This window comes from Motacilla alba, chromosome 2 (assembly GCF_015832195.1).
Source record: "Motacilla alba alba isolate MOTALB_02 chromosome 2, Motacilla_alba_V1.0_pri, whole genome shotgun sequence".
Classification (NCBI taxonomy): domain Eukaryota; kingdom Metazoa; phylum Chordata; class Aves; order Passeriformes; family Motacillidae; genus Motacilla; species Motacilla alba.
In genome coordinates, this window is record NC_052017.1 from 16,130,672 (window position 1) to 16,150,712 (window position 20,041).

Sequence of the window (20,041 nt, forward strand, 5' to 3'; positions counted from 1 at the left end):
GTAGTGGAATACACGCTCCTGATGCACTACCATTGCTGGCATACTCTGATATCTGCCCAGGGTGCTAGCACAAGAAGCAACCCCCCCTTCTCTCAGCTGGATTTTTCCACTGGCATTGCAGCCCATGAGACACACCTAAATTAATTTTGCAGAGTTAAAAGACAAACACAGACAAGGATAAATTATATTTCAATACCATTACAAAAAGCTAATTTAAAACATGTTTTTCTGCTTTTGCTTATTAAATTGCAAGTATTTCTGGGATCTGTGGGATGGGATCTCACCTTCACAAGTCACAAGCATGGTCTCTCTGAGTAGGGTCAGATTTTAAGTGATGTATCGTGGAGCATAACAAGGGCCTAATAACTAATCTGCTGTGTGAAAAGAGACCTGCTGTTGTGCACTGACTTCTGCAGCGACAGCTCTTTGCTGATGCACAGACTGCAACAGAACAAGTATGATCAGTGTGAACGAAACATGAACAGCCACGTACATGTGAGACCAACATAAAATCAGTAAGTCAAGGGTTAAAAAAGTGACCTAGAACACAGCTGAGAGCAGTAAAACTGGTAAACACTGAGGGCTGAGCAGTGTAAACAGAGCAGAAGGCCTGTGCTCTGGGAACAGGAGGATGGCAGCTAGGTCAGAGTACACCGTAAATGCCATCCCCGCCCCGGCTGTCACAAGAGGGAGGCAGAATGTAGCCATGGAGATACCCAAAATAAGGAAACAAATGGTGGAACAACCGTCTGAGATAAATAGCAGATGAAGTAATCAAGAATTGGTGGGAAGCAAGCGATTACATTAACCTAACTCCTGATCAGTACAGACCCACCCAGGGAGCGGTTTGCCATCACTGGCCCAGAAAATGCAGAGACAGCGAGGGATGAACTGCAGCAGTGAGAACGGGACAGGGCGAGTTCTCTGGCAGACAAGCCCTCCTGGCTGTGCCATTTTGGACACAGGTCTTAGAGCTATCAATTATGCAAGTGTGAGAAAATTATAGAAAAACATAATATCCTTGAGTTGGAAGGGACCCATCAGGACCATCGAGTCCAACTCCTGTCCCTGCACAGGACACCTTCAAGCCTCCCACGGGAACGGGAGGACTGTACCTGCTCACTGCAAATTACAACCTACAGCCAAGCAGGAAAACCTAGATGCCCGCCCGAGCAGCGACCAGCCAGCCCACACGGGCGGTGGTTTGTCACGGGCACGTTCTGAGGGCGGCAGCAGCGGCACCGCCCGCCCGCCGCGCCACGTCCAGCGCCTCCCGCGGCCGCCCCGCGCGCTCTCGCGAGAGCTCCCGTTGCCGTTGGTGACGGCGCGGGCGGGGCCGCTTTGAATCGCGGCGGGCCCGGGCCCGCCATGGCACCCGAGCGGCCCGGGGGGGAGCGGGGCGATGCTGCCAGCCCCAGCGCCGCCACAGCCGCCGGCTCGACGCGCGTCGAGGTGCCCCGGCCCCCCTCCATTGAGGAGTTCACCATCGTGAAGCCCATCAGCCGCGGCGCCTTCGGGAAGGTGTACCTGGGCCGCAAGGCAGGCCGCCTCTATGCCGTGAAGGTGAGGCGTCGCCGGGGTCGCAGCGCTGCCGCCTCCGCTGCCGAGCAGCCCTGTGCGGGACGGGGGCGTCCCGAGGGGGCGGGGAGGCCTGGCCCCGCTATGAGCCCTGGGCCCTGGGGAGCGGCGCTGCTCGGGCACACCCGGTGCTCCGGGACGCACGGCCATGCCCCGCTCTCAGCTCCCTGAAGTCTGAAGGGTTTGGTCAGAGGAGCTCTGATAACGACAGCTGCTTTTATAAGTGCTTTAAATAAGGGGAAATAACGGCAAAAACCTTGCCAAGCGCCAGAGCGCTGTTGGCCTCTCGCTCGTAAATGTTGCCGTAGCTGAGCCCCCTCAGCTGCTGCGCCTGCCGGGGGTTAAAGCACTGCCTCTGAGAGACACAAGGCGAGAATAAATTATAAAAAACGTTCTTGCTGAGTAAGTATTTTAAGAAAACTCAACAAAAACCTGTGACTTTTCTATGTCGTTGCACAAAGGGCTAAAATCTAGGCTTGTTGTCAGTAAGAAGCTTATCAATTATTTGTGCAAACTTGACTTCGTGATTAAAAGGATTATAACAATCTACATCGTACACAAAGAATAGGAAAAATAAAAGCAGTCATACAAAATAAGTGTCACTCTGCAGAGCTGTATATCTCTACGCAGTTTTATTATGAGCATTTTGAGGTTAAATCATTTGTGTGCTCTGTTTTGTTTTCCAGGTGATGAAAAAAGCAGACATGATCAACAAAAATATGGTTCACCAGGTGCAGGCAGAGAGGGATGCATTGGCTCTCAGTAAAAGTCCTTTCATTGTGCACTTATACTACTCACTTCAGTCAGCAAACAACGTCTATTTAGTGAGTGAAAAAATGGCTGTGGCATTTTATGGTGGTCTTGAAAATTGAGTATGAACTGTAGTGATATCTCAAAACATTTTTGTAATGGTATTCCTTAGTCACTTTTACATCTTTCTCAGAATGCTTAAACAAGTCAAATATTTCTCTTCCTCTGCTGTCTTTGGGCTATTTTTGCTCATGTTCCCCTCTGTTACAGGAGAAACTTAGAAATTCTAACTGCTGTGTCCTAGAAATATGTAGAAATCTTAGGGAAAACAAGAAATCATCCTATTCAAGCAGAAGCCAAGTGACTGGAAGATACTCCATGACTCACTTAAAGGAAATCTATTTTATTTATTGCCAGTGCTCAAATTTTGTTACAGTTGTTGGCCTGCATGACAAGATGATAACTGAGAGACAAAACTAAATGCTGGTCCACACAGAGCACTCTGGAGCACAGCAGGACTTGCGTATGGCTTTATATCCTGCTTCCACGTAAGGATTCAGACTGTGCAAAGGGTCTGGCACAATTTGTCGTAAGCACACACGGGGAGCAGCTTGATGAAATTCTGAGGCAAGGTTGCTATGCAGTCCTACAATGCATTTTGAGTGTAAACAAAGGCTTCTTTTTCTGGAGTCTCTGAACTGCTGCATGGAGTAGAGGACTTCAGGTGAAGGATTTGTAAATAAGATGCTAGAATCATGTCTGGATATATGTGTGTGTGTATATATATAAATATATACATGCGTGGAAGAATATTGTGTATTGGAATGTAAGTTCTGATGAGATTTCCTGACCAAAACCCCATAAATGCATTCTTGATGTCAAAGAGTGGGTTTCAGAAGCCCTGCTGCCTTCTGTTTTATTTTGAGTATGACATGGGCCACCATAATGTGTCTGCATAATGTTCTACTGGGTGTGTGTATCTTTTTTTCTTTCACTCTTTTTCATGTGTCTTAAATGCACAGTAACTCTCACTGCATTTTTGATAGTTTGTACTTATTTCACAAAGCTCAGGTATTATTTAATATTGCGTATAAATGACGGCAAGATAAAGTGTTGAGATACTTTGACTTGTATGGAACAGGTGGTCTTTGGCTTCAGGCCTTGAGTTTCACAGGAATGCCTTGCATTTCATTTTCTATACTATGGAAATATACAATATTAAACTAAATATAGATTAATGTAGGTGTATAAATATAGGTTAAATACATAATATTCAACATAGAAATATATAACATTTATAATATAGAAAACTTTCTGTAGTTAACTCAAAACCTGTAGTCAGCTTTTTAATTAGCTTCTAAAAGTAATCTAGGCAAATAAAATAAGCAAATGGTCTACAGAAAGAAAATGTTTCCTGTCTGCTGTTACATGAAACTTTGATTGTTTTATCCAAGTGAAAAGTATTGCATGGGAAATGAGGTTTGCATAAAGGTACTTCTATCTGCTTCTGCTCCTTGAAATCATATGTTTCTAGGGGTGAAAGTTATTTTGTATTTTACTTGCAATTTTGAAATGTGTTTTAAATTTGAAATGCTTGAATGACAGGTGATGGAGTACCTTATTGGTGGAGATGTCAAATCTCTTCTCCATATTTATGGATATTTTGATGAAGAAATGGCTGTTAAGTATATTTCTGAAGCAGCATTGGCTCTTGACTATCTTCATAGGCATGGAATAATCCACAGGTGATTTTTTTTTTCTTACAAATAAGTATTTGGTAGTTTGGGCTTTTTATTTTTTCACTCTAACACACAACCATCACAGTTTCATTGTGGCAGCTTCCACAGGCACCTCATTTGCCAGAGCTCCTGGAAGCTCTTTTTGCACGTGTGCACTGCTGTGAAACAATAGCTAAGATCAAATCTGTGCGTGTGTGCTGAGCACACAAACCCACACTGCTTCCCCTGCCAGCTCTTTCCCAGCCCAGTGCTGTGTCAGCAGCTGTGATGGCTCAGGAACCCTCTGGGTGCTGTGCACAGGGGCCTGCCTGTAGGACAAAGGGACACTGGCTTCCCTGATGCTCCCCCCGAGTGAGAGTTCTTTTTGCATTCAGCAGCGCTACAGAGAGCACACATGGAAACTCCTGCTGGAGGTTTGCTTGTCACCTGTAGGAGATGCACATTAGGGAATGTTATGATGGTGCTACTTGTGAAGGACGCTTGTCGAGCCTGCTGAAGCACAAAATATGCAACTCTTGACGTGTATGCTGATTTTTACAAAGCCTGAGATGTTTTTGCCATATTTAATGCTAAATATATTTGATTCATTTGACGTGTTCCTCAAACTGGAATCTTCTGCTGGGTAGGAGATGTTACTATTAAAGAGCTCTAACCAATGTTTTGTATTGGGTGTTTCTGGCCAGTGAACTTCCTTCATCTTGCTCAGTGCTCTTTTTGCTGACTCCAGCTGTATTCATATTTTCAGGGATTTGAAGCCAGACAATATGCTCATTTCTAATCAAGGACATATAAAGTTGACAGACTTTGGGCTTTCCAGAGTTACTCTGAACAGAGGTAAGAGTTGTTTCTATCCTTTTGGTTGCATTAAAATGTATTTCTGCATCACATTTCTGTATTCTTGAATACTTCACATCCCTGTCAAGGGCACCTTTCAATTAAAGAAGTGCAAATGTTGCAGTGATACCTGATTTCTAATAGGTAAGTACTGATTAGCTACATGCTAGTAGGGGGTCTGCTCTCAGCATTGCACTTCAGAAGGTAAAATATTTATTCTTTGGGACAAGAGTGTATGAAATATGATCTAGAGCCCTTTGGAGGGATATGGATTTCAAAGTTTTCTGAAGTCCACTAGGAGATTTCAATGGTGAATGAATAATTCTGGCTTGTTCCTGTTTCTTTGACTACTTCTGGCCTTCAATTCATGTCTCTCAGTCCTGTATAAATTAATTTCCAATAAATTAACTGGGACATTCCAGACATTATTTTGAGGGATAAGGGGAAGATCAGCTCAGTGCTTTGGCATGTGAATGTTCTCTTTTCAATCAGAAAATATAGCTGAATAGTCATGACTGTCTGGCACAGGCTGCAGATCTTAAGGTGAATAGCCAATTTCTGAGCTGGTTTGTACCTTCTTAGCCAGATCATCCAAACTTATGCTGCACAGCACCAGGTCAGGTTTTTTGAGACAGCTGCTGGAGGGTACATACTTTTTATATAGTTAAAGGAATGTTGAAATTCAGAGAATTCAGAGTTGTCTATGGAGTTTGATTCATGGTTTTAAGAATATAAAGGAAAATCCTAGGTATTCTATATTTTTTATGATATACTGCTTCAACTGATGTTCTAATGGGACAGGTTATTGTGTCTAGTTGAACATTATATGAAAGCTTTAAAGCTACTTACTGCTAGTAAGCAAAAAAAAAAAAAAGGTATCTACAGTTGAATTTTCACCTAGGAAAAATTCTTATGTAGCTTTTTGAGATGTCTTTTGGCAGGTTTGGAATCAAATTTAGTATCCTATTCCACAAGCCATAAGCTGTAACTGCTGCCTAAAAACCAAAGCTGATATCAAATTAGAAAATGTAGTGCTTTTTACATATTGTGTTGGAAAAGAAATTTGGCTTCTACAACTTCTGTATGTATAAATGTATGGATGTGTAAGAAAAACACCTTGTGTTAAGTAAGAATGTACAGGTAAGTCTTCAATTGGTCTTGGTGGCTTCATTTGTATATTTGTTAACTTATGTGACTAATTTTTTTTTTTCGGCTTCATGAAACTTAAGTAAATGTCTGCAACTTTGCCTTTGTTTAATATCAAAATGAAAACCTGATCTATTTGACTTTGGGTTTTTTTTCTTCTGTAGAGATAAATATGATAGATATCCTTACTACCCCATCAATGGCAAAACCAAAACAGGACTACTCACGTACTCCAGGACAATTGCTGTCTCTTATCAGTTCTCTGGGCTTTGTAAGTAAATTTTCATTGTCTTTGAACTATTTAATTTTAGTTTATTTACTATCCTAAATTCAATAGTTGGCGTGATAAGACTATTCTTGCATCTCTTCTGCCAGCTGGTAGAATGACTTGTGATATGTTTAGAGTACTTTGAAATTCTGATGTGATTATTTTAGACTTTTGAATTGCTGACTTTTTAATGAGCATGGCCAAGCTCCAATGCAAACATAAAGAGTGGGTGAAGTTACACTCTCAATCCTGGATTGAGAATTTGTTCAGACTCTATTAACTTTTAACTGTGCTTCTTTCTGCTTGTTAGTATACTCCTCCTGTAGGAATGAAAGTGCCAGGGCACAAATCGAGTCCAACGTCTGACAGCCCGCATGGAGCAGTTTCTCCTGCACATATGGCCCAAAAGGAAAATACCCCTCTTTCAACGAAATTATTCAAAACACGTGAGTAAGGCCTTGTGCTGAGGAATACTCTGGCTGTAAGGTTGTGGTCTTTTAATTTTATGTGAGTAGTTTGGACCCACCATAAAGGGTGTGATTCTGTTGGTGTCTTGCTCTCCACCATTTCTCCAGTGCTTTACATATTTCATGTTTTTACCTACACTACTTATGTCACCTTCTAAAGTGGTTTTGTTTGATTGGGTTTTTTCAAAACATGACCCCTGAATTCAAAATCACCCTTTAACATTTTATGGAAATATTGTCAGTTCTTGACATACTTCCAGTGGAAATTGTTAAATATAGCCATGTATGTTTTTTATTTAAATTGTCTTATCTTGCTGCTTTCTCATTTCTAACCCAAAATGAGAAAGAAGGCAACTATGCTGCTAATGTTTGTACTGCTTTTATGTTCTTGGCAAGTTCCTAATTAAAAAAATGTGTAAATTGACTATGCAGGAAAGATGACAAGAGAAATTGTTGTCAACATAGCTTTCCTTAGATTCCTTTGATGTGAAAGCTTAACATGTGTGCAGTCATTCAGTATATGTTGCCTGTTTGTATCAACATTTGAATTTCTTTTTCTCTTAAGATCTGGATAATTCTCAATTAACACCCGTGATGCCAGCGAGGAGTTTAACTCCTACTCTGCTTCAGTCAAGAAACAGGTTTGGTACCTCCAGTGTCAGTAGTCAGTCTCACACACAGCTGTCCAGTGTGGAATCAGAAAACTGGAGCAGCCCCAGGTGTGGGAAAGGTGTAGAGGTCAGAACTGTTCCATCTTCCCACTCTAAATTAAAATTAGTTTGTACTTGTCTATGCAAATGTCTTCTATTTACTCTACTTGCCTCAGTTATTTCAAGTGCTGAGAAACTTTACTACAGTAGAAGGAGCAGGGGTTGTAATTTGTGTTGAGTAGGATTTTGGATCAAACCAATATAACCTTTTCCTTCAAATAAATATTAGTCCTTTGCAATATAACAGGAGAAGTAAATGCTATTGCACCTGCAGCAAAGGAGTGAAGGAGAAGGCTTCACTGACCATCATTGGTTTGGCCTTGTCCTGCACAAGGTGGGCACTGCTGGGAGCAGTGGCTTTTTGGAAGCTGACCTTGTCCCTGTAGCTTTATTTGCTCAGCATTGTGGGTGAAAGAATTTATTTAAAGGACAGAACTTGGGAAAACAGTAAAATCCCCTTCAAACTTCTAGTAGCTGTTAAACTGAAAAGTTTAAGGCTTTTTCTTACTGAAGGGTTTTGTATCAACTAACCTAACACCAATAATTATAGCTGATAATATTTTATCCTTAAGTATTTTATTCTATTTTAATGGGTTCATGAAATTCTGCACAAACACAAACCTAAAAGAAAATGCTGATGTGCTATGTAGTTCCTTGCCATGATTCCTATTTAGAGCATACAGAACAACTTACATTTAAAACAATTTATTATTCTGTAGCTATCTGTTTCTTAGGCTTTGGTTTTAGTATTGTGTTATCAAAACATTAGGAATATCAGATTTTCCTTTTGTCATCTCTGAAGTGTAATATACCACAGGGTACTATAATGGGGTTCTTTCCTTTGAACTTTCTTGGAAACTGAAAACTTCTGTAGCTTAACTTCTTAAAATAAAATCACAAATGCAACATCAGTTGCTCTATTTTTTCATCCTTTGGCATTTAAAAATGTCATTTTCTATTGTATTATAGTGAACTTATTTATGTTCTTAAAAGAAGTCAAATTACCAAGTTATTCCTTATTTGGTTTTGGGTTTTTTTATATTTTGAAGTATGGTTTTTCACTAGTAGTAGTTAGAATGAGTAAGGCTTGCAAATCTGCATTTCATTATGAAGGTTGTAATAAAGTATTTCAAATTAAGTGTTGCTATAATGCTGTAATCATATTTTTCTTGATACTCAAAACTTAACGTGCTTTTTTGCAGCAAAGTGAAGATGAACCTCGTTCTACCACATGCAAAACCAGTAACAGTGGGTCAGCTCTCCTTTCAAATGCTATGTTGCCAAATAGCAAAGGTGGTGAAGTTTTGAAGAGGAAAGAACTTGAGTCTGCCATTTCTCCCATTGCCAGCAATGAGTCTGGCAGTAGGCAGAAGTTGGGAAGTGAACATTTGGATATAACAGATACTCCTGTGAGCACTCTGGATGTGAAAGGTGTAGTAAGGAAGTGTATTTCTGAAAACAAGCTTTGGAAAGAAAAAGTCTTTGTAAATAAAAGAGAAATGACTTATGAAACAGTGGAGACTTCCAGACTACAACAATCACTTTCAAGGCAGAATGAGCCTGTCAAAGAGGAAGTGGTGTTTGAAAAGCCAGGTGTAAAAAGAAGCTTTGAATCAGTTGACACTAGCCCTTGTCAGGAACTTAACTATGTTAAAAAAAGCAATGCAGAATATAAACGTGGCTGTCAGATCTCAGAATTTCCAGCAAACAAAGGGACAGGTTTGACAACAGAAATTCAATCCTTAATGCTTTGTAATGATGGATGCCTCCGTGACACCTGTGAAAGCAAGGAAGAAGTTAAGAGTTTTATTTGTAAGCAGGAAACAGTAGAAAGATCGCTTACTCCAACTGTAGCTAAAAATCTTATGTGTGATCTGGATGCAGACTGCGGAAAGGATGATGAAAAGGAGTACATGAACTCAAGTTTTTTAGTCACTGATGATGAAAAACCTTTAGATGCCTTCAGTGCAGATTCTGACTTACTTCCTGAAGTGTCTGTTACAGAAAGCCATCTAGAAAAACAGCTTTTAGATTTGGACAGAAGTGTTAAAGATCTCTCCTTTGAGGAACCAAAACCTGAAGGTGTGCTAATAACATCACCGGAGTCTCGAGATGCCTCACAGTATGGAGAGGAGGCACATACAGTCCAGGACTGCAAGCCCTTACATCAAAAAAAGGATAATGACCAGAAACACGTGGAAGAAACTTACCTTGACACAGTATCTTCTCCTTCAGAAAAGATGAAGGAAGCACTGAGTCTCTTCAAAAAAAATGCTGTTGTTTTTCGGAGTTACAATAGTCCAATCAATCTATCCAATATATCTGAGCCATGCAGCATGGCTTCTTTAGAGATAATGGATCTTTCGCCTGCCTGCAGTGGCTCTTACCCAACAGCTATCACTCCATTACAGAAAGGAAGATCATATCAGGTCTATCAGGTAGGTAAGGAGGCTGATAAAAACTTTGTACATGCGTTGGACATTAGGGACCTGAAATTATTTCAGTGGAAAATCTAGGGAAAACTCAAGTAGTTTGAGGTAGTCTGTCAAAATGACCTCTGTTGACAGGGTTTCATTTGCTGCACTTGTGTGGCCAAAATTAGAATATCTGTAAGAATTTAGCAGTAGCTTTATGTTCACTGGTTTGTCTTTGGCTCAACACACATTGACTGTCCATCTCTGAGAAATCTTTGCTGTTACAGTGAACTGATTAAAAAAAGCCTGTGTTATTTTGTCTCATTCTATTCCTCGTGCAGTGTCGTGTTTTCTGTGAGCAGTTATAGGTTTCCTAATGTAGTGGGAGTTTCCTAATGTACTGTTTGGGGGTTTTTTGTTCATTTGTTTTTTTGGGGTTTTTTGTCATCCTGCACTCTTCCCAAGACAGTGTGAATGCTGTTCAGCTGCTTGTAACTGCCACTGTACCTGCTCCTTTTTTTTTTTAAATCCTGTTAAAAGTGATGGCATAATGTCTCTGTCAAGGGCCAGTTACAAGCCTATTACAAAGATTGATGTGAACAATGATAGCTGCTGGATGTGACACTGGAGGAAGAACTTAAGGAAAAGTTTCTCAGAGTAGGCATCTTTGTGCTTCGAGACCGTTGAGATAAAGCAGTGGAAGCACATTTCACACGTGTTTTTCAGGGAATGTTTTGTGACTTGTTCTTGGCTTGAACTTAAGTATCAATTATTACATCTGTGACTAAACCTGGAGATGGGAGTTTCTGAGCTGGTTTTGTTTGACATCTGAAGTCCTTGTCCCATCTTTTCAGACCCCTTATCAAGGGGATGCTGGCACACCATACAGGACTCCAAAGAGTGTTCGAAGAGGAGCTGCTCCCGTAGAAGGTGAACGCATCCTGGGGACCCCAGACTATCTGGCACCTGAGCTGCTTTTGACACAGCCTCATGGTAAGACAAACCAGCCATCTGTCAGTCCTGGAAAGGTGGCACCTTTGCATTTCTAAATGTCTGTAGAACTGTAAGCCCTTCAAGCAATAAGATTGGGAATTCTTCAAAAACAGCTAGTGCTAAGCTTTTGCCATCATGGATGGCTGTGTTTGCTTCAGCTGCTCCTTCCGTTCCTTTACTGCTTTCTCATAACCAGAGGTTTTGGTTGTCCATCGCAGTCTTGCTTGCTGCCAGTCAGCATTGGAAGCTGCTTTGACAGCCTGAGACTTGTACGTTGCTTAGGAGTAACAACTTGGTCATCCTGAGCGCCCTTAAAGATTCTTTGGGATGGGAAAGGGGATATTTAGTGAAATTTTAGAGTGAAAGGCTTAAGCCTTCAATTATTTTTAGAATGTCTTCTGTGTTTATTGATATTAAAGTGTTATGTGAAGCCAGACAATAGTATGAAGTTGCCTTAAAATCAGTTATTGAGTTGAGTGACCTCATGAAACGCTCCAGACATCTGACAGGATCTTCTGTATAAGGGTGCAGTGATAGCCATCGAATTTTTGGAGGTTGATTTTTTGGGTTGGTTTGTTTGTTTTCAAAATGCTATACTAAAATAGCACAACTTTGAAGGGCATAAATTTCTTTGTCTCAGATTCTGAGATCCACTGAGATTAACAAAAAGTCTGAAATAGTTTTCTGCTAAATTGCAAGAAGCATTAACAAAAATAAAATGCATTATATCTGTCTCTAATACAGTTGTTGATGTATAATTGCATTTTGTTTCCATCCCAAAAGTATACTCCTATTTTTGTAGAGCTACAAGTCTTGGGAAGAGAGAACTTAACTGAGAGGTAGTGATTACTATCCTGTGGAGCAATAAAATTCTGCTAATACAAATTAATTAAAACTATGAAGAGATTTAACAATTTAACAGTAAAAACTGAAAATGCTAAACATAAGTAGTTGTTGTTTTGCGCTTCCATTTAGAATTCCTGAATATCTGGCAGATGTAAAAACTGGATAATATTTTGGAAATATAATCAGTGCTACTTAGATAATGTGAAACTTGGTCACAGGGTGATTTCTCTGTGGTTACTGGGTTTTCAGGACTTCAGTGAAAACTTGCAGAGTCTGGGGTTTGTGTCAGGAAAGTACAAGTCTCTCATTACCTTCAGTGAAGCCAGGGTTTTTGGAGCTTCAAATTTTCCCTCACTAAATATTTCACATGTTGAGCTGCTTGTTAATTAATCATGTTACAAAACTATTTTATTTTTGTTTCTAACTTAGATTTAACATTGCTGTCTTTCCTTATTGTGGAATACTACCTTAGGGAAAAAAAAATCTTCATTCCTATGTGTTTGGAGAATCATACTTGATATTCAGTGTTTGCATTTGTTACGTTTTGGGGGATTTTTTTGCAATAATTTTAATATTTTTACTTCATTGTCTTTTCATATGCAGGGACTCTGATCTCTGGTGAGTTTTCTATATTCTGTGCAGAACTGAAGTGTTCAGCATAACTGAACAGTCAAAGTATAACCAGATCACAGTTTCTGAGAACATTGTTTGGGTGAACAATGTTTCTATATAGAAAGACACGTCCAATATGCCTCCACATAAAAATGCGTGATGCTCACAGAATCAGGAAACATCATATCAGTGTGATTAAGCTATTGGAAATCACACATGTAAACATGTACTACAGAAGGAAAGTCAGCGTTCTTAAATTGTTTAACATGAGGTAAAGCCAGAGACACTTTTTCTCATTGCTGCCTTTCACTTTATTACAGTCAGTCTGAGGTACTTTGCCTATGGGTGAAGAAGGTTCAGGTGCACAAGACCTGGTGTTACTGCTTCTTGCTTCAAATCACAGAATCGTAGAATAGCCCAAGCTGGAAGAGACCCACAAGGACCATTGAGTCCAACTCATGTCCCTGCCCAGGACAGCCCCAAGAGTCACAGCATGTCCCTGAGAGCACTGTGCAAACACTTCTTGAACCCTTGCTAGGCTTGGTGCTGTGACCACTTCCCTGGGGAGCCTGTTCCAGTCCCAGCCACCCTCTGGGTGAAAAAACTTTTCTTAATATCCCACCTTCACCTCCCCAGGACAGCTTCATGCTGTCCTTAGGTCCTGTTTAGCAGGGATATGGTAGGAGTTAATCTAATATTAGGTAGACTTTGTGTGGGGAAAAAATGCTGCTGAAACCTGGTTATTACACTGTTCAGGTTGTGATCTTATTAGACTTTGACTGGAGCTGGGAGTATTTTACTGAACATCCAGGTACTCCTAACAACAGTGGATGTGAACTCACTGCTTTGATGTGCTTAGCTTGGTGGGCACTCTTACCGCTGTTAGGAGCTGCTAAAAGTGTATTAGATTACTGGCTAAACGCTCTGGTTTTCAGCATTTCTAAACTTCACAGTAGTCTTTGTGAAATGGCTCAAAACATTCATTTGCTTGGAGGTGTCTTAAGCTTTTTTTTTATGCCAAAAAAGCCAAGAACAATTAGATTTATTACCTTTCAAAGTATTTTTATTTTTTTAACAGCAATTGTGGCATCTGTTCTTTCTATGGTGGAGTGGGCATGGCTTGAAGACGCAGGAAGCTTAGGATGCATGCAGTGGTGTCTGGGATTGCTTTGCCTGCTGGTTTCAATGTACATTAATAGGAGAGATCGGCATAAATAAAAAACCTTGGAATGTGGAAAACCAGAACTATCTAATAACAAAGCAGAGATAGCTAGTAACTATACATTGCCCCAGTCAGTTCAGTGTAATGGAATGTAATGCGAGCTTCATGTGTGCTGGCTCGTTTCTGCAAGCTGCCTTCATGATGCTCATCATAATTTAGACAAACAAAAATGAAGTTCAATAGTCTGAAACTTTGGAGACTTTTTAAAGAAGTGAGAGAAGGGCACAGATGGCAAAATGGAGCGCTCACCCAGGCACTAGTCATGAGGAATCTATTTCTTATCACAAAGCAATCTCTTGGAGAAGTTAGCTCGTGCATTCTCTGTGATGGGAGTTGATAACTAGATTGTTACTAAGAGCCCCCTTGGTTTTTTCAGTTAACCCCAGTGTTATCTGTAACGAATTAAGGAGCAGAGTGGCTTTAAAAACATTTTAATATATTTTTAATCTGCATGAATATTAAATACAACTTGTCACTTTATAATTTTCAAGAAACTTGCAGAATTTAAACACTCTTCAGCTTTTGCTTATCTTTAAGCCTTTGCAAGTATCATTTTTGTAAGTGTAATGATGTGGATTTATTTTACCAGGTTCTGCTGTAGACTGGTGGGCCCTTGGAGTTTGTCTGTTTGAGTTTCTAACTGGAATTCCACCTTTTAACGATGAGACACCAACACAGGTCTTCCAAAATATTTTGAAAAGAGGTAATCTGTTTCAGTAATCAGGGCAAGTATGTATTTCCATTATTTGTTTTATAGTTCGAGTTACCAACTCAACTCTGTCTTTGTCTGTAGATATTCCCTGGCCTGAGGGTGAAGAAAAGCTGTCTGATAATGCCCAAAATGCAATAGATCTTCTTCTAACAATTGACACTACTAAGAGAGCTGGACTGAAGGGTTAGTATTAAAATTGCTGTTTGCAACTTATTGCACATTTTTAAGTGCTGATCTCCTCCTCCTGAAACTTAGGCGGTTTCACTAGGTTCCATGTAAAGTACCACAGCACTTCACAAGTTGTGGTATTTTCTGTATCTCTTGTGGGGTTTTTAATTTCTGAACAAGGTAATTCTGGGGCTGGATTCTTTTGTTGGTTTTTAATTTTTTTTTTAATTGAACTTCTGTTTTGCTTTACTGCTGTTCTGCTCTGCATTTTTAGTGTTGGGCATCTGAAGTACCGAAGTTTCCTCTTATCTAATGGGTATTTGGAATTTTTAACCCAAATGATGTTGGGAACCTTGATTAAAAGATGTTATTTTGGGACAGAAGCCTCCTACAACAAACAGTTAATTCAGAGAGAGCAGTTTTTTCTTAGGAATCAGCCTGTCTTTGCTGAATGCATAGGAGAATACCAAGTTGGACAATATATATTGTACAAAGTCTACTTTTTTTTTTCCCTTGTAGAAGGGCTTAAACATTTCCTATTGCTAACAGTGACTATGTTTTGGTTTTTTTTTAAGTTGATAATGGAAAGAAATTTAGAGTGAGGTATTTTGGAAATAGAGAAAGAAATCTTATGAGAACTGTTCAGGATATCACTAGAGAGGGAAATTACTATGGAAAGTCTTACACACAAAGAGACTAAATGCTAGAAGCTGAAATCAAGCCAAATTAAAATAGAGAAGGCACAAGATGATGAATGAAGATTATTACGTCAACAGAAAATTCTGTGGCTTTGATAGTTCCCAAAAAGCAATTTGAAGGTGCTTTAATTAAACATAAGTTACTGTCTTTATTTCTGGATTTTAGAGTGAAATCTAAATTGCTTGTCAAGGGCAGAATTTTAAAATAGATGACATAATGGTTTCTTCCTATCTGAGCTTCTTCGAAATTCATTCTTTGTCAAGATTTACAACTGTAGCTGGCCTCTTTGTCCAGTTTATAGCCTACTGAAGTGGAGTTGGATGAGTAGTTTTCAGGACAGCCATTAAGTTTTTCTCGTTGTACCTAAGCTTCCATCACTGCCATCTTCTCTCCCCTCTCCCAAATTTGTGCTCTCCCTTTTATTGCTATAGCATTAAGCCTTTTGTACTGGGAAATCCCAGTTATGTTGTTGTAGTGCTGTGCTTCTCTAAATTCAAGCTTTCTAGGAAAGAGCAGCTTTCAAGCTGCTTTTGGCTCAGTGGAGCTGTATGGAACAGGTTCCCTGGATGGGGGTGGCAGCTACTTGTCCTGCCAACGGTTTGATCCTACTAAAGCTGGGGGTAATCAAAGCCCAATTGCAATTTGCACTTTTATGAACTTGTAGAAAAGGAATATAGAGCAAATCTACTGACAGTTATAGATGAGAGAACAAAGTGACTATGGGGCTTGGACATGAGGAAGTTTATAATGCTTGTGAACTTCTGTTTCAGAACTGAAGCATCACCCCCTCTTTCATGGGGTGGACTGGGATAATCTCCAGAACCAAACGATGCCGTTTATACCTCAGCCGGATGATGAGACTGACACCTCTTACTTTGATGCTAGAAACAATGCTCAGCACCTGACTGTGTCTGGATTTAGCTTATAGCATCAAGATAAGTGAACGTTCTCCATGGTTTTGCACACTTAGAGTTGTCTTGAACCCTAGTTTGGTCTTGACTAAGTTTCCTTGCTGAATTTAGTGTGTTTCAAGTTGCCAGTCTATTTTTATTATAGCCTTCTTTATCCTAAAGTGAAACTACTGTATGAAACTGGTATCAAGTGCCTTTGTGCTACTTGTTATCTCACTGCACCTTACTAAGAGGCCAGAGCATTGTGTTTCTTGGACCTAATAACACTTGGCAATAATGGGGCTTTTTAATAGTAATAATTATTCCAGTTAGGAAGTGTAGCTTTATTTCCCAGCTAAACATAATAGGGAAAGGATATAAAGGAATTATAATTGTATCTAATTAATAACTTACCTATTGGTGGTTCAGTGTGGTGGCAAGCTGGTTTGGGAGCAGTCCTGTCTGAGCAGTGTGAATATAGATCCACTGTGCAAAACCAGTCATTTCTGTTCAAGGTGGAAAATTGAAATCTTAATGCAGCATTGTAATGTCTTGTCTTCCGTTTGTCTTATTCCCAAGAAGGGATGGGAAGATACAACGGTATTCCAAGTTAATTTGGCTAGAGGTGTCACATGAGACTGGCAGGAGTTCCTCTGGTTATTATCCTGTCCAAGGATACTTGGGGCAAGTCTGTTAAACAAATGCTCTGTTTAAGTTGTTGTGTTGTAACCCCTTGGGCTGTAGGAAGCTGGACTGAACATACGTTTTAGCAGTTACTGGTTTTATATAGAAAATGCCCAGTGTTTGTGTGTGCTCCCTTGTGTCAGATGACAAGTGACAGGTGATTTTTTGTTTTCTAGCAAGCAGTATCCATACTGAAGCTGCTAAATATTAAAGACTATAATATATTGTAGGCTAACAGACTGTTTTGTAAACTCACAGTCAGAGCCTGGATTTTGACTAGAATATAAGATAGAAGTATATATTCTGTATAAACCTAAATTAGGGGAAGTATATTTAAATTTATCTTTAAATGCAATACAAATCTTGTGTCTGCTAGGTTTTAGAGGTGTATTTGTAGATAATTCTGTTTAAATAGTCTTCAGTATTTTTCTTGCATATGTGTCTCTAACTTAAAGAATATTTTAATTTTTCAGGTTAATATATGTTAGATAAAGACCATTTGTGCTAGATGGTGTTACCAGCCAAGGGCCATGTGCCAGAAGCCAAGCATTTTGCCAGTGATTTTTGCCAAGTGCCTTTTGGTTTCATGAACCGACTCTTTTTGTAGCAGTAGTGAGTTGTCCCTTCATTACCCCGCTTCCTGGAAGACAAGATTTATTGATGGAATTCTGAGCAAATAAGGCCAGGCTTCCTGCTGTCCCCTCAGGTTGCTGGGAAAGGAACTGGAATGGTGAAGAAAAAGGAAGTTGCCTAGAAAGACCTAAAGAGAGCTGATTTTTAATAGCTCAGAATGACCAATCCCAGCTCTTTTTGTGATAACTCGAATTTGTGTAACAGAATCTTGGCAAGTTGCAAAACATACAGTGAATCTCACTCCCTTTGCTAAGGACTGCAGTTTCAGAGAACTTCTAAATTGTTCAGTCATACTGCAATTGTTACATGATGGAAAAGGTGCTAACAAATGAATGCACTACTGAAGCAGTATTCATAGACAACGTTCTCTGAAAGTGATGAGACCTTCCTTAGTGGTTTTCCTGTGTACAGTTGGAATATGTAAACTGGGGTAGGAGGGTACCTTAATCACTGGTATTTTATGCAATTTATTCTTCCATTTCTAGTAATCTAGTTTAAGAAAGCAAATCTTAAAAGAATTAACTATAATTACATGTCAAAGAAATAAGAAACTGAACACCACAACAGCTCTTTGTGTTCAGTGCTTTACAAATGGTTACACCTGTTTCCATTTGACAGTATAACACATTCCCATCTAGGTGGAAGAAACTTCTTGCACTGGTATAATCTTCTTTAACCCCTTGAAGTAGTTCTTAATCATTTACAAGTAAGCTTCTATAAAAATCTTATCCTAAAAGAAAACTGTTGGGGTTTCTACCAGTTGATTAATGCAAAAACACAGAATTAATACAAAAACATAGAATCTGTAGAACAGTAAATTGGCCAATTGACAAATATGAATGTTTAATATAAAGTTATCACTACACTGCTGTCCAAAATTTCAATTTCACACTAATAGCCCTGAAAATATTGCAATATCCTGTTCTCTTCATTATCTTGCATTTATCCTGGTTATGGTAAACATGGAGCTGAATGTCAGACGTTGATTGTTGAGATTTGTGATGTGGTTTTGTTTGTTGTGGGTGGTTTTGGTTGATGGGGCTTTTATCTCTTGTAATAAGGTGAATCCTAGCTTTATTGTTCAACATGGAATTCCTTGTCAACTCAATTCCACTGGTTTCGTTCCACTTGTTGCTTGACTTGAAATACTACAAGCAAAAGTTTAAAAGGTATAATGTAGTAGCTGGAAGAGATCTAGTGTTTCTTATTAGTAAGGATCTACAAATAACAGTGTAGGCTGGCAAAAGTTTCTGATCCTTAGAAGCTGTGGAGTGCCACTTGGCAAGTCCTCCAGCTGTTACATGGTGCTCCCTGAAGGCCTAAACTTTATGTGCATAAGCTACACATAAACTCTGTAGTTTCCAGGTCATCTTGGGAGACAGTTTATCAGCCATTAGCGCAGTCCATCTAAAAACTACTGGAGAGATCAGGGTTGCACTTGGTTACACAGAAGCAGCAGTTTTGGACAGTTATTCCCAGCCCTTATGTGCTGTTGGGCACACTTACATATGGGGCAGTGTCTGGGGGCAAGGTGCTGAAGGGCTGCCATGTGTTGTTGAGCTCAGAGATTCCAGTTTCACCATGATTTGGTTTACCACATGGTTACTTTGGCAATAAAATGCATTATCTTCCTCTCTACTTCATTCTCCAGAAGTTCACTTTGCACATACTTCAAAATTCATGCTTCAAAAATTCACTTTACTTTTGTGTAAATATATAAAATAAAATAGTGCAGTTGTGCTGCTGCTTCTGCATCTTGTTTTTCTTTCATTGTGTTACTTTTGCCTCTGCTGGGAGTGTGGCAGATGGATTCTTTTTACACAAAGAAACCCTGAGTGCTTCCCACTACTACCTCAGCAAAGGCAGTGATTTTTAAGTAAGGAAATACCTTTTAATTTCAGTACAGGTCTGTGTGCCCTTCAGTTAGCTCATAACTTGCTAGCCCCTGCCTGGAAGCTTTAGTACCAGCTACATTTGTGTACTGAGATGGCAGGAGAGCAAAGTCCTGAGTGGTAATGCCTGCAGGGTGTGAGTTTCCTTCTCTGCATACCTCACATGAGTCAAGAAAGGATGGTGGCTCCATCTCCTCAGCACCCGCTGTGCTGCCACAGCACCAGAACCGAAGCAGCAGAGCCCTGAGGATGGAGCAGCTGCACCATGCACACACCCAGACCCAGCTCTGCTTCTGTGCTCTCAGCTGAGCAGCTCTGAGGGGATGGAGTGTCTAATCTGGTTTGATACAGAGCAAACTTCAGGTGCAGCCTGATTTGTGCAAGATATCCAGACTGATGTTTGCTTCACAAGTGCGGTTTAGGGCTGGGTCTGGCCCTGTCCAGTGCTATGCAGAACTGATTGGGCTGCAGCCCTCCTGCAGGGAGCACAGGCTGAACAAATGTATCCCAGGTCTGAGCTCCAGCCATCTGCTTATGCCACCGCCTCCACATCGAAGCTGTGTCTCTTTGCACTTGGGCAAACGATAAAAAAACTAAACAACCAGTTTTCCTTACCTTTAAGCTGAAATACCTACCAGCTAGGAACCTGTTCAAATTATGGTGAGTTTGAGGCCCAGTTCTGAGTTACAAGTGAATTGTTACTCAAGTGATGTTATTTTGTATTACAGCTTTCAGGTTGCGACTGATTCTTCCTGATACAGCCAGCAGGCTCTTGCATACACAG

At 40.1% G+C, this 20,041-nt stretch overlaps 1 protein-coding gene across 3 annotated transcripts; it reads left to right on the forward strand.

The window, feature by feature from the left end:
* The first annotated feature begins 741 nt into the window (after positions 1-741).
* Positions 742-19,319, forward strand: MASTL (microtubule associated serine/threonine kinase like). 3 transcript variants are annotated; one of them, XM_038127410.1, is made up of 13 exons: positions 742-1,563; positions 2,265-2,402; positions 3,934-4,073; positions 4,813-4,901; positions 6,212-6,318; positions 6,626-6,761; positions 7,348-7,520; positions 8,695-9,930; positions 10,761-10,899; positions 12,349-12,363; positions 14,169-14,282; positions 14,373-14,474; positions 15,929-19,319. In XM_038127410.1, the coding sequence occupies exons 1-13, from the start codon at positions 1,369-1,371 to the stop codon at positions 16,084-16,086; spliced, it is 2,742 nt and encodes a 913-aa protein (XP_037983338.1). In that variant the 5' UTR covers positions 742-1,368; the 3' UTR covers positions 16,087-19,319. The 3 variants fall into 3 exon arrangements, with proteins under 3 accessions (XP_037983338.1, XP_037983341.1, XP_037983340.1); XM_038127413.1 differs by having other exon boundaries at positions 2,265-2,309; XM_038127412.1 differs by lacking the exon at positions 12,349-12,363 and having other exon boundaries at positions 744-1,563.
* Positions 19,320-20,041: the final 722 nt, after the last annotated feature.

Coding starts and splice junctions, on each gene's coding strand:
- MASTL (XM_038127410.1), top strand. CDS start 1,369: ATGGCACCCGAGCGGCCCGGGGGGGAGCGGGGCGATGCTGCCAGCCCC. Junction 6,319..6,625: donor TTATCAGTTCTCTGGGCTTT/GTAAGTAAATTT, acceptor TCTGCTTGTTAG/TATACTCCTCCTGTAGGAAT. Junction 6,762..7,347: donor AACGAAATTATTCAAAACAC/GTGAGTAAGGCC, acceptor TTTTCTCTTAAG/ATCTGGATAATTCTCAATTA.